This window comes from Glandiceps talaboti, chromosome 2, assembly GCF_964340395.1.
Source record: "Glandiceps talaboti chromosome 2, keGlaTala1.1, whole genome shotgun sequence".
Classification (NCBI taxonomy): Eukaryota; Metazoa; Hemichordata; class Enteropneusta; family Spengelidae; genus Glandiceps; species Glandiceps talaboti.
Window position 1 is genome coordinate 29,286,094 of NC_135550.1, and position 15,781 is coordinate 29,301,874.

General features: G+C 34.7%; 1 protein-coding gene across 1 annotated transcript; it reads left to right on the forward strand.

The window, feature by feature from the left end:
• The first annotated feature begins 6,112 nt into the window (after positions 1-6,112).
• Positions 6,113-15,142, forward strand: LOC144453336 (protein-cysteine N-palmitoyltransferase HHAT-like). The gene is made up of 12 exons (XM_078144603.1): positions 6,113-6,376; positions 6,957-7,113; positions 7,624-7,688; positions 8,480-8,596; positions 9,657-9,851; positions 10,606-10,827; positions 11,126-11,297; positions 11,957-12,107; positions 12,698-12,733; positions 13,426-13,627; positions 14,023-14,164; positions 14,722-15,142. The coding sequence occupies exons 2-12, from the start codon at positions 6,972-6,974 to the stop codon at positions 14,817-14,819; spliced, it is 1,542 nt and encodes a 513-aa protein (XP_078000729.1). The 5' UTR covers positions 6,113-6,376; positions 6,957-6,971; the 3' UTR covers positions 14,820-15,142.
• Positions 15,143-15,781: the final 639 nt, after the last annotated feature.

Genomic DNA, 15,781 nt, shown 5'->3' on the forward strand with positions numbered 1-15,781 from the left:
TACTACTGAAAACTACCTATGACTGTAGCATTTTCTCATCCTCGGTTACATCATTTCTATCATCACAACATCGTTACTTGGAGTGACCTACGATGTAATGTTTTAGTGGGTGAATCCTCGTGGTAATACTCCTAGCATGATTTGCATATTCAAAGCAGCCGATCGCTAAGGGCACTTGCATAAGGTTTTTCTAGGCGAGGATATAGAAATACATAATGTATAATAGTGAAGGTATAATGCAAAGAGTACATTCAATCCTTAGTATAATCTTTTAAACAGTATTATACATCTGAATATTCACCCGTATATATATATATATATATATATATATATATATATATATATATATATATATATATATATATATATATATATATATATATATATATATATATATATATATATATATATATATATAGGTAAATACATATATATATGTATATATATATAAATAAATAAATACATATATTGTATGTAGGTATGTATGTATGTATGTATGTATGTATGTATGTATGTATGTATGTATGTATGTATGTATGTATGTATGTACGTACGTACGTACGTACGTACGTACGTACGTATGTATGTATGTATGTATGTATGTATGTATGTATGTATGTATGTATGTATGTATGTATGTATGTATGTATGTATGTACGTTATACGTATGTACGTATGTATGTACGTACGTATGTATGTACGTTATACGTATGTACGTATGTATGTACGAACGTATGTATATATATGTATGTATGTAGGAATGCATATGGAACTTGTAAGTCAGTCCGCATAAATAGATGTAAAATCCGACGTTTCGAATAAATATTCTTTTCCAAGGTATTATCGGCGAGATACAGACAGGTTTGGTAAACACCTGAACATATCTGAATTTAATGGAACAGAACGACAACCGCGTGTGATAAACGGTTATACGTGTGAAAAGTTATATTCGCACGAACCAACTGGAACCCAAAAGAACTCGCATGGAATTTAAAAAACCCCTGATTAGACTGGGAATGAATGGTCTTATTAATTCCGAGGGGTTCCAGCGTTCCGAGACGGAAAATGATTTCTTCTTCCTTTAACCTCAATACTTTCTCATCACCAGAAACCATACAAATTCCTGAAATAGACATATCTGATACACTGTGATCGCTTGTAATGAAATGCATAGATACGGGATAATTACGATTCTTTTGTCTTGGCAGGCGGAGATGTTCCACGAAACGATCACCAAGACGACGTACATTCGAACCTATATGTAAAAAACCACATTTTTGACATGTAATGCAATACACTACATTAGTACTAATACAAGTAAATCTACTTGTAACAGGCACACTGTTCTGAGGGCCAAAAACATGATTAGTATTAATAATGAAACGACATGTACCACATCGAGTACGATCGCATTGAAATGAACCAAAATTAACTTCCAATTCACGCTGTTCTGTATGGACCACCATATCTCTAAGACTGGTATCACGACGCCAAGCTGTTAAAGGTACTTCAGGAAACAATGAATTGGTAATCCTATTGGAACGTAAGATATTAAAATGCTTGTATATAATGTTCTTAACTCTAGTGGAATAGGGATGGTATGTAAGAGCTAATATGGGACGATATCGTTGTTACTCTTCTGATCATGTGATTTGATACAAGCTTCCCTAGACAAAGATGACACTTTAAGTAAAGCCGCATTGGTAACCGACATAGGATAACCACGTTGATGGAAGTACGTGCAAAATTCAGCAGACCTTTCTCTGAAATGCAAATCACTACTACAAATACGACGTAAACGAAGTAATTGTGAATTACACTTATTAGGATGTGATGAACCATACTGCAAATATGAATGTGAATCAGTAGGTTTAATTTAGTATAAATAGATGTCGCTATATCATATACGTATGTACGTATGTACGTATGTATGTATGTATGTATGTATGTATGTATGTATGTATGTATGTATGTATGTATGTGTGTGCAAGATTTGTACGACCCCCCCCCCCCACCAAAATCAGTATCTTTCCTGTCTGGAAAATTGCCACTTTGCTGATTTTACAATGAGACAGTTTCATAACACACTTGAAATGAAAAAAACTGCCATTAACAAATTACTAATCAATTTTTATTGCAAAGGAAGGCATTAAAGACTGCAATTAAGCTTATAGCCTTCCACTGTCCAGGAAGAATCGCTCTATTTATTTTACCTGAATTTATCTTGGATTCATCGCCGAAATTACAATATTGTTTGCGCTCATGAAATCTTGACCAGTTAATCCATAACAGCGGAGAGGCTATCAATTGTCTATGGTTACACATTTCAAAGAAACACATGGGAGTGTGGGACAGAAGTATATGGGGAATAGTTAGTATCGATAACAGGTGATATGATCTTTTTCTGTCTTCCTCTAGTTTATTGCAATTAAACTACATATTGTACAATGTATTGCTCCTGTACAATAATGTGTGTTCAGACTTATGAAGAAAATATCAATCTTCAAAATCATCTCTATTTGATGGCAGTTTTTTGTCATTATAACATATTCGAACGCAATGAAAGGTCAAATTTGAAAGATTTAGCTATAATAGAGTAGCTCTCTGCCTGCCTGCCTGTCTGTCTGTCTGTCTGTCTGTCTGTCTGTCTGTCAGTCAGTCAGTTAGTCTGTCTGTCTGTCTGTCTGTCTGTCTGTCTGTCTGTCTGTCTGTCTGTCTGTCTGTCTGTCTGCCTGCCTGCCTGCCTGTCTGTCTCTGTCCCTCCCTCCCTCCCTCCCTCCCTCCCTCCCTCCCTCCGTCCGTCCCTCCCTCCCTCCCTCCCTTTCAGTGTATGATGACTGGTAAGTTCATTGTATTGTAATTAAGATTTTTTAGGCTGAACGACTTTATGTAAAAATGAATTGCCATTACTTTAAGCTAAAATTTGTAAAAAGAAACACGTTGACTGATAAACGTTGAATATTTGTTTGATATATTCACTGAAATAATTGTTTCGTAAATCAATTATAAATTTTAATCCAACGCCTTCTCTATTGCGAATTAGGGACCGTTCATTATTTATGGCAGGAAGGGGGGTTGAAATTGTTAAACTTTCCCTAACATCTGTAGATACACGTCGTTACGGGATGACATCAACCAAGTTGTTAAAGTGTCTTTGTGACTAATATAACTGAGTTATGTATAGCTGGTAACTTCTTATTACTACCACGTAATCTAGTACGTTTGTAACTTTTAATGACACAATAATGTGTACATACGTACATCATTTTGACTATGGTCTCAGTAAACAACTGCTCATCAACATAGCTGCCATCAATATGCGATCTCGCGTGTGTTCTATCATAGGTTTGACCCTCTCGAAAGATAATGGACATTATTAAATTATACTTGGATCTCAAGAAAACCCTATTGAATATTAATCATCGCAATTTACATGATATCCTTTTTGACAATTGATCGTAATAATATCTGAAATATCTGTGAAATCGTTGCCGGTTGTTCTTAACATGTTTCTGGTCAGATAACTTGCCGATTCCTCGGACAGTCATTTAAACCTATAAGTCGTGTACTTTGTACGCACTATGACTCATACGTGTGCACTGGACAGAACAGAGTAAAGTTTAAAAAAACAGATTACCTGAAGTAATAAAGATATATGTCTTCACTGGCTAATTACCTGTGGGACAATCGCCAACACCCTTAAATCTGAAAACCGCGTTCAGACGTTATTTTAGCGCGTGTGCTTCCATATTCCTTGTTTTTTGTAATTGGATCATGATGATTTCTACTTGCTGGTAAGTCAAGTGTACAATAACCACTATCTAGAACGAATCGAATTATTATCCTTGTCATGAAATGTTACCTCGAGAGTTTTTTACCGCTATTATACTTTCCCTGGCGTAGTTAGTTTTAATAAACCTACTCACTGCTCCATAAAACCAGACATAAAATATATTGAGTCCACGTAACGAGTTGTCGATGAAATCATTAATTACCGGCGCACTTTGAGTAATTTTAATGAAATCGGCTTCCGAGAACCTGTACCGCTGAAAGTCAAGATCAGATATACTACGCACGGTATTCAAGACGCGGTTTTATTTTACTGTCTTACATCGATTCATCTTCAGCAATAGAAATTGTTTCACGTAAAAGTTGCAAATGGTGTACATGTTATCTTATAGATGTTACCACTATGATGAATGTTTATGATGAGAAATGAATTGAAAGAGGCTGTACTATAATATAGACTGTGAAAATCAATCAATCAATCAATCAATCAATCAATCAATCAATCAATCAATCAATCAATCAATCAATCAATCAATCAATCAATCAATCAATCAATCAATCAATCAATCAATCAATCAACCAACCAACCAACCAACCAACCAACCAACCAACCAACCAACCAACCAACCAACCAACAACCAACCAACCAATCAATCAATCAATACACAGTTAAATTACACACAGTACAAACAACATACCATTACATTGTAAAATCTGATAAGAATTGAAGCGGATACGTTATAAAATTAATGACTTCTGTATCAAAAGCAAAACATTGTAATGGAAATGATTTATACCATTCGTTTTTTTGGTTTAGGATTTTGATCGAGGTATGTAAAAACAAGATGGTCTCCCTAATGACTGAAGTTCAGAGTGTTGCTCAATATAATGTGACATTATTTTGTCATCGATTATTCCCTTATTAGCTTTTTTTCCTGCGAGATGTATATATATATATATATATATATATATATATATATATATATATATATATATATATATATATATATATGTCTGATGATCGCAATATGCGTGAAACTCCGAGTTACACCCAAGAAAGAGTTCCAGTACTACCAAAACTATTACGCTCTGCCACTGCGGTATAGAGCACTGTCTTAGCAGATTGATACTCACCGAGTTATATATATATATATATATATATATATATATATATATATATATATATATATATATATATATATATATATATATATATATACACACACACACATATATATAAACAGTTCTCTAGAATTAGTCTGATAATAGCCTACAACTTTACTACATATATTTACAAAGCAAGTTTATAGTTGAAAACGTTTAGAGAACCTGTGAGAGAACATTACATTTAAGAGCCTTTCACTTGTCTTTGAGTCTCTTTTTCTCTTGAGATAACAGAATACGACATTTCTCACACAATCCTGATATCTTCATTTATTTCATAGTAAATTTCCATAATACTTAAATAGGCGTAACGGTGATAAAAAAAGTGACGTCGATTGCATACATGATGACCAACAACCCACCCTAGAGGGTTAATAAGTAAAAGCTGTCTGCACCTCGTCGACCACATGGCAACATGAAGAATCACAATGAATTTGTCCATTTTATCTATTTACATGTATAGCTCTTCTATACTTAAAATCACTCAGTTACAAAAAAGTTAAGGTATTCCTTGTTGAAAAAAATAACAACTGTCGTGATTTGGGGATAAACAGCCCTTTCTAAAGTCATGTGAAAGACCTTATATATTGTTTTTTTTTTATATCGTGTTCAAAGGCAGACAGACAGACAGACAGACAGACAGACAGACAGACAGACAGACAGACAGACAGACAGACAGACAGACAGACAGACAGACAGACAGACAGAGACAAAGCCATGTTCTAATTGAATGGGGTAGAAAACGTTATATCTGAATGTAAGAATTTGTCTCGGATGCGAAATTGGCTTACAATTCTTTCATAATCATATTTAGTAAACCCGATAGTACGTTTCTGTTATGAAAGCATTGTATCCGGTTTTGGCCGGCCGGTTTTAACTTCGGATGTTCAACTACGGTGTTGTCAGGAGTGGGATAGAGACGAGAGTCAACTTTTGAAATACGTTTAATCAGATACTTATGTAAATAAATCAGATGGTTGTGAAAGTTGGGTCAGTGAATTTAACACTCGGCCAAAAAAAGAAAGAAAGAGATTGAGAGAAGACACAATGTTGTGGAAAGTGACCACCCCTCGGCCCTCCAAGTACGGTTTCCCTGGTTTCCCTTTTGCCTTCACGAAGGTCAAGGGTCAGTCATTGTAAACATGGTAGGTCATCTCCGCATGGTGGCGCCTGTAATTTAAGTTCATTCCATTTTGCAATTTTCCAGTTCCTCCTCGTTACTGAGCTCATTATTTACGTATGGATTTCTTAGATTTATGACACTTTGCAAAAGTGACCCGCCTGTATCCTTGATCGACCCGGATGTTCTTGTTGGCTCGGGGATATATGGTTCCACCACCAGGTTCAGTTCATTCATGTTGAAGATATCGCTATCGGTAAAGTCCTGGTGGAACACGGAGCTCGGAGGTTGATTGGGCTCTCGGTAAGTTTCCCAGGACAGATTTATGAAACAAATCTTCCAACGTATGTCATATAACGACTGGGCACAAAGCGAGAAGTATATATGTATGTATAATCTTGAGTTATTCTCAACACAGATCAAGTCTGGGGAAATCATACGGTGTACACCCGGAAATAGACTACAAGGCTACGACCACTTTTAATAGCAGAACTCGATCCGGAGATGACGTTAATAAAGTGATATTACGAAATAAATGGAGATATCTGTATGACAGAGCGTAAGCGCAAGAGACAGAGGACTGTGTTTCCCTCAGTGTATATCATATGTGCAGTATGTGGTAGTGAAGTGTAGTCCTGCTGCCAAACGGAGTACTGGACTCGATATTCTGACCATTGTCCCTAAACTATGTCTTAATGTCTAAATGACAGAAAGCTCAGATTACTGAGATGACTAGACTGAATTTAAGCCATTATTTGTACAAACTACGCAAATATAAAGCATGTAGATTATACTTCCATGTATAAAGCAAGTATAGTGTGTAAATTGGAATAATTAATTACATTCTGTGCTAATTATTTTAATACAATATTTTATCAACTAGAGAACTGCCGTCATCATGAAATCACCAGAGATGGAGAACCAAGCAGGAAAACAAGGTTACATCAGTTGGCTGACAACTATAGAACTCTGTTTTTGTGGTGTTACCTGGTTTGGATCTTCAGGATATGCTTTCTATAGAGTTTATACCGCATCCAGAGGTAAACATTTGAACCTTAGTTTTTCACTCATTTCTTTTAATGAAATGAATAGGTTAATAGTTGTGAATCGATTCTGTAAATACATTCAGATCGAGTTTCAAAGAGGCATAGTGCACTGGCAAAGGATATTTACTTCGTTTTTGTTCTTTTCCTAAGTATACTTCATCCAAATATTGGATATGTCACTTTCAAACTTAGCCAATTGTGCTTCATGTGATTGTGTTCACTTTAGTGGAAAACAGTATATACTGCATGCATATATGACATTCATTTCATTAAAAAAGAGGCAAAATATCATTTTTGGATTTTTTTTTGTAATATTGAAAAATATGGTTTCAGTGCAGATAAACCAAGTTATTTAGTTTTTCACTGTTTTACACACCTTGCTTGTATTCATTGAAGTATTCAACCAATGGACAAGAACTTGGTTGAAACTTGAAAGAAAGTTAGAACAACATAATACTGAGAAAAAGTCTCAAATAAATTTCTCCTTTCTATTTTTTCCTGAAGATAAATGGTTTAGTCTACATGACTATGACCTAGATGAAGGAATATCAGTACTAGGTGGGAAAAAGGTCAGTATTTGTACTTGAAATAGTACTAGGTGGGAAAAAGGTCAGTATTTGAACTTGAAATAGTACTAGGTGGGAAAAAGGTCAGTATTTGTACTTGAAATAGTACTAGGTGGGAAAAAGGTCAGTATTTGTACTTTAAATAGTACTAGGTGGGAAAAAGGTCAGTATTTGAACTTGAATCAGTACTAGGTGGAAAAAGGGTCATTATTTGTACTTGAATCAGTACTAGGTGGGAAAAGTGTCAGTATTTGTACTTGAAATAGTACTAGGTGGGAAAAGGGTCAGTATTTGTACTTTAAATAGTACTAGGTGGGAAAAAGGAAAAAGGGTCATTATTTGTACTTGAATCAGTACTAGGTGGGAAAAGGGTCAGTATTTGTACTTAAATCATCAAGTATTTTTAACAAAAATATCTTGGCATTATGCTGTAGTCATATGTACATTTTCATATATTCCCAGAAATATAAATATATAAGACACAGTACAATAATGCTAAACATTACACATTACCTGATAAACATTACATGATAAACATTACATGATACAGATTACATAATAAACATTACATGATACCAGGAAAGGCTTTCGTAACTGTTCCAATACATTGAGTTACAATTTACACACACATATACAACCAAAAGCACATTCATTTCTACACACAAAAGGAAATAAAGAGAAAGAGCCAAATCCTTTACTGGTGGCCAGTAAAACTGGAAAAGTGTTTTGTATTTTCTAGTCTTTTAATATTTCCTGGTGCATTTGTAAAATTGCATCTTTTATTTCCTTTACAGGATATAAGTGATTTTGAATGGACATTTTGGATCAACGTTTTATTCCAACTTCCTTCAATTTGTTTGTTTGTTGGTCATATACTTCTTGGAAGACTTCTAGCCATTTATTTCACAAAGGTGAGAGTCTTATATTACATTGCTGCTATACCTATATCCAGCTGATTGCCAATGGGGAAACAGTTGTTATTTTTGAACAGCTACTGTATTGTTAAATATTATTGTCATTGATGATGATGATGATGATGATGTTGGTTTCTTATATAGCACTTTCCCACTCCGTGCTCAAAGCGCTTTACAATTGTCATTGTATTAAGGGCACAAATTGTTAGTTTTCAAAGTAGTACATGGAAATGAAATTAGAAAAAAAGATATCAACAATTTGTAATATGAAACAACTTTATATTGAGAATGATACCATCTCATGTATAGAGAATCTTAACTTCCACTCTGTGTATCTCCATGTATGTGCATTTTAATGTAGAGACACAATTTTGCTTCTTTGGTGAAATTATTTGACTGTAACTTTTTCATAATGTATATTTAGTGTAGTTAAATGGAACATTTCTGGTTACTTGCAAACAGAGAAACCTGGCCAAAACTGGGATTTTGTCTTGCTAAAGACAAAATAGATGTAGCATTGGTTTTCTGATATTGGATTTAAAAAAAAAAATTGAAACTAGCCTTACAAGGGTAAATTTGAAGGATGAAAAGTCATAAAGTTGTGATCCACGTCAATGTTTTGTTTTGACGTGAATAAGTGCTAGACTCATTTAACATGTTGTATTATCATTAACAATCACAGAGTTTAGTTTGCAGACACCTATGATGGATTCAAGATTGTTGCATTTTCCATTAGTGCACATCAAAATAACACATTGATCTATTAGTTCACTAGGTTTTAATAATGATGTAGGAAATGTTTCCAAAGTAATTTATCATTTGTTGTCAGTGTAGACACATTCATTATCACAGTATGCATATACAACCTGTTTCTATAGATACAGTATGCTGCCTGAGGAATTGAGGGTTTATAATGGGACATTGTGCCAATATAGGTCCATTCAGGGATCATAATTATGAAGCGCTTTGAGCTCAGACATTATTAAACTAATGTTATTATTTCTATTATTACAGATCAATTTTATACTAAGTTAACTTTTGATGTTTTCTGTTTCAGTATCGACAGTTTGTACTCCTTGTCTATTCCCTGACTACACTGTATCTCCTACTAGGTAGCAAGACTCTTGGCATCCTAGTTGGTAATGCCATTATCATGTACATGGTTGCATTGTTCAAAATTCCTGTTCTGTGCTGGATATTTGGCACTATGCAAGTTGTAGCTCTTAATCATAATCCTATGAAGGAATGGCAGGTGTGTAGTTTGTATTTCTGGGTATTTTATCATATCATATGTATGGTCCGTATAAATACTGGTATGTGTATATTTGCTTGCGTGTATGTTAGATTGTCAACAGTCTTCTTGCATTTAGTATTATATCTTGAATACTATTTTAAAAGAGAATTAGAACTTAGTAGTTTGTAGAACTGTATGTGTTTGTAGAACTGTAAGCTGTATACGTTTGTGTGAACATGGGGAGTGAACTCATCCACCTGTCCCTGCCCCTGTCGTACGCATGTCGATCCAGTCAGTTCAGTATGGTACCCTCTATATGGTGTAATATTAAGTAGTCATTTTCAGAAATATAGAATGTAAACTGAACTGAATATTCACTGCATGTGTGAGTGAGGTTGTACCTGTGTGTGTGTGTGTGGGGGGGGGGGGGTTGTATGCATGTGTGGATGTGTGTTTGTGTATACATGTGTGTGCATGTAGGTGTGGGTGTGTGGGGGGGGGGGGCAAAATGTTAGCCTTTTAAAGTTGTTAAGATTTCTCCATTAATAATAACTTGACATGACTTGCTCAATCAGGCTAAGGAAAAAACACCATTGGGGGCGCTGTTCACTTTCCTATATCACAATCTGGAAACCTCAGTGACCTGACTCTGTCTCAGTGCATTATTCAACACTTTGTAGTGTTACTCAGAAATCATTAGTGAAATCTTTCAATGTTTAGGATTACGCAATCATGTTACAAATTAGAATTGTTCTTTTTATTCTCATTACAGCAACAATTGTATGAAGAACGTGATGATCAGTACTATTTAATGGTGTTTACGCTAGCTATGGCAAATCTTAGATTTTTAAGCTTTGCATTAGAATATTGTAAACTACCATCACCTGGGGAAAAAACCAATGGGATTGGTTTAGTTGACTATTTGGTGTATGCATTTTACCTGCCATTGTTCTTCTGTGGACCCGTCCTTACATTTGATAAGTTTTATAATCAGGTGAGAATTATGTCGTATGTTCAAAAATTAACATTGTGAATGTGTGTGTCATTCAAATGTTAATCTGACTACTGGTGTCCACTGTGTATTCTAGTCTAGCTTGACAAAGAGCACTCATTTATAGAAATTGTTATTTTGATTTTGATATCAAAACTTCATATTCAAGCTCAGAAAATAAATCCTGAATATAGATCAATTTTGAGCTTTGTTTCTCAATCGAGAAGAAGGGAGAGTGAGAGGGGTTGAAATAGTAAGAAATTAATGAAGGAATTGACTCAGATTTTTCTATTTTTAACAGATCAATCAGCCGACAAGGCAACTTTCTTTGTCCAAACTTCTCCACTTGATCAAGGAGATAGTAAGACTACTGTTGTGGGTAGTTTTTATTGAGGTGTGGTTCCACTTCATGTACTTTGCAGCTCTACAAAGAAATTTTGCTCTGTTCAAGTACCTTCCTAATTGGGTTATAGGTAAGTGCTGAGTCTCAAGATTTAGTATTACCTTTGTTAAAGCGTGACTTCAACAGCTCCTTGGTTTGGGTACATTGCTTATATTGGCAGTACTTGCTGTTAGTATTGTAGTTTCAGAAGTATTGCTTGGTTTTGTGTGTTAGATGATCAGGAATTGATTCAGAGAATTAATTTTTACAGACGTGGTAAGTTTGTATGCAGAGTTAGCCCTTAGCTTATTGTGAGTTTACAGATTATGTATAGCTTATGTACTGTAGTATAGCTTGTATAGTACACACACATACGCATGCACACAACACACACACACACACACACACACACACACAACACACACACACACACACACACACACACACACACACGCACGTGCACCCAGGCACGCACACAGACACACAGACACAGACAGACAGACAAACAGACACACACACATACACATAGACACACACACACACACACACACACACACACACACAATCAAAACAAACAACAACCCATACTTACACACAGGCATACATGCACGCATGCACATTTATTTATTGAGAATGTGAAATCTTTACAAGTTCTTGTCATTGCTTACGACAATGGAAGATTCAAACCACTACTTTTCTACCCCTAGTATATAAAGTAAATATAAATGTTCTATTTATTTTTATTTTTAGCTGGTATTGGTTACTGTCAGGTTCAGTTTTTTCAAGTGAAATATGTTGTGATGTTTGGACTGCCACGTACAATAGCTTTATTTGACCACATCACAGCACCCCATCAACCAGCATGTGTCAGTGCTTTGTATACTTTTCAAGATATGTGGAGGTATGTATTGTAAATCACTTCCATTCTCGTCAATGGGGAAGACCATTCAACTAAACAGTCTTTATTCTCACTTAACCAAAACCTGTTTTGACAAATGCTAAACATTTTAAGGCCTGCCCCTTCTCCCATGGCTACTTCAATGTATTCTGTCCTTGTATACGTTCACATGTAGTTGTATATTCATCCCAAACAACACCAGTTTTTCTTCTTCTTGTTTCTTTTAATGTAAAGTCCGTTATTTGGGGTTAGTAAATTGTCATTTTGTGTTAAAGTAATGGTTAATCAGTGGTAAGGTATTCTTGTCAAGATTCATTGAGCAACAAAATATACAAATTTTGTGAAATAAAAATTCAAGAGGTCATTTGAATTAAAATTAATATCAATACTATTTTTCAGTAAACAGTGGTTAGTCACCGTGTTTGACAAATAGAGACAGGCATTGATGGGTTGCTAATGTCATTAACAAATGCATGCTTTGTTATTGTTGTGTTGGAGTTCCTGAGACTGTTTGAACCTGCCTTTGTGCTTTCTATCACAGTGCCAAGAGATGGGACATTCTATAGTTAATTGACAATCCTTGTATCTTACAGGTATTTTGATAGGGGTCTGCATTCATGGCTGGTTAAGTAAGTGAAGCTGTCATATCATATAACTCCATGTATAAGTCTTATAATGGAGTAGGTAATACCATTGACCACAAGTTTTAGCTTGTTTTCTATATTCTCAAAGTAGTTTATGTAAAGTGTATCAGCAAATCTTTAGTCTTTCCTTTTCTATGATGCATGCAGTAAAAAACGGTGACATGAAACCAATAGATTAGCTGAAAGAATGTGTCTGCACTTATGTCTGGCTATCCTTACCAAAATGTTGAGTGGGGTCAAAATCATTTGCAAGTATTCATCCCTGCTGATATACAATTGAAATCATTTCACCTAAAACAGGGCATTAGCTGGCTTTATAAATATATTACTAACAGTGCTACATTTCATTATCTAGTTTAACAAAAACGTGACATTCTACATTTCCATTGTGTGTGGCAGATACCATTCTCTTAACCAATTGTTACACTGTAAATTATTTGGTGATGATATGGTAACATAATCGTATTTCATACAAAGGAAATGTTACATTGTAGTGTTATTTTCATTGAGCCACATGATCAAATGTAGCAATGTTGGTAAGATTTTTCCCAACCAAGGTGATAAAATGTAGCAATGTTAGTTACATTTCTGTAGAACCAAATAACATTCTAATTGATGAGAATGATTTTATTGTACCATTTTCACCATACTAGTATGTTCTCAAACTTCACATATAGGTATATATACATTCCATGTGGTGGTTCCAAGCATGGACTCTTTGTTCAACTCCTATCATCTCTTATGTGCTTTGCATATGTTGCATATTGGCATGGTGGTGAGAACTATCTGTTTGTGTGGTGCCTTTTGAACTGGGTCGGTGTCAGCATTGAAACATTGCTAAAGAAATTTTCACAAACTGCATTCATGCAAAGAGTACAGGTAAATACCTACAAACATTAACTTTTACAATGTCTGTAGTTTGCTATTGTGTTCTTGAATTTCAGATTTCTGAATTTGTACCAAAAAATGCCTATGTTGGAATCCTTGAATATAGTTGAATGATAGAACAACCAATAAATGGCTGATAACTGTTGATATAATGATATATTGAGTATATGATTAATATACAAGAATTTAAAATCATAAAATATTGCCAAAACTGTTTAAAAGTACTGGTGTCCACACAGTTCAAGTATTCATGTGTTTCATTTGGGGAGATTTACCCCTACTACTGGGGGTAATGTAAAACAAGAAAACAAATTATCGTCTGATAAGAGAACATATATGAAGTAACATTGTAAATCCATTTACAAGGTATTACCTATTTCTTCCAGGCAAAAATTCCTGATTTCTTACTTTGTCAATTGAAGCTGTTATTGATGACGCCAATGTTTGGAATGTTGGCTGTCTCAAACCTTGTATTCCTTGGAGGCATCCGGGTTGGATATGTATACTTTGATAGGTTTTATATATCAGGTGAGTACTTTATTGGTATTTATCTGTGTTGATTGGACCCAGCTGTAAGTTTTGAATAATGTTGGTTCAAAGATATAATGCCTTTCATGATTACATTTAACTCATTCTGTCAGGTCTAGTTTGGAAACTAAAGAAGGATATGTTTGAACCATGTATGTTTCTAAATCTAAATTTAAGGTGAAAATAACTTTGGTATGAATTAGAGTGTTTCCTAAACTGATTAAAATCCAATGTAGATGTCGGCTAATCATTCATTGTTATTTTACCTCGGTATTTTTGCTTCAATTGACCTTTGTGATACATGTGTATGTTTTCATCTTAATGGCCGCCTCCTTACTGAGGTAAAATAACATTGAACAGTTAGCCGACATCTACACCGGATTCTAAGCAGATTGAGTGTTTCCATGATGAACATACAGAGTGTGACAAATATACAATGTATAGGTTGTGAACACACTATGGAAAACCAAGAAAAGGAAGAACACTGATAAACAAGAACAAGTAAAGTTTTATGAAATGATACTAACTTGAGATTTTTGTGTCATTGCTTTTTTTAGGTTGGCCAAATACAACTCTGTTCCTGTTATTAACTTTATACTGTAATGCAAGAATTGTCCACTTTTTGCAGCAAAGATGGAAGTACTTTGAACGATAACTACTTGAAAAATTGAAAGAGACGTTTCAGTTATAAATAAATAGAGTGTGTAATAGCCCATGTGTAGTCATCAAAATATTATTTTTAATATAAATATATATTGACATGTAGATTATAATTGTGATATGTTAATTATTTTTCATTTTTTATAATAAATACATGTAGTTCATCCACCTTAGATATGGAGTAATAGTAGCTGATCAAGTCTGGTTGAGTCTTTGACAAAGCATTTCATTTTCACTGAAGCAGAAGTCAGCCTTTCTGAAATTCTTAAGCAAAACACACTTTTCCATGGATTAAAAACACCAGTGAAGATACATCAGAAGTGGTAATAAAGTGGTAGACTTTACTAAACCTATGTTTAGCTTTTTATTGCAAAGATTACGAGTAACCCGTTCATAAGATCTATTCTTTGTTGTCAAGGGTACTGAATGACCCATCCATAAGGTCAAATCTTTGTTGTCAAGGGTACTGAATGACCCATCCATAGGTCAAATCTTTGTTATATAGGTCAGTGAATGACCCATCCATAAGGTCAAATCTTTGTTGTCAAGGGTACTGAATGACCCATCCATAAGGTAAAATCTTTATTATATAGGTCAGTGAATGACCCATCCATAAGGTCAAATCTTTGTTGTCAAGGGTACTGATGACCCATCCATAAGGTCAAATCTTTGTTATATAGGTCAGTGAATGACCCATCCATAAGGTCAAATCTTTGTTGTCAAGGGTACTGAATGACCCATCCATAAGGTCAAATCTTTATTGTATAGGTCAGTGAATGACCCATCCATAAGGTCTATTCTTTGTTATATATGTGGTCTATTTTTTGTTGGCTAGGTCAACCAGTGTTTTCCCCATGTGCAATGAGATACAGAACAAATGGGGTACTGTGTACAGGTATACACAAACCGTCAATGTTGTCCAACTTGTAAGCATTTTTTTTAGTATAAACACCAACT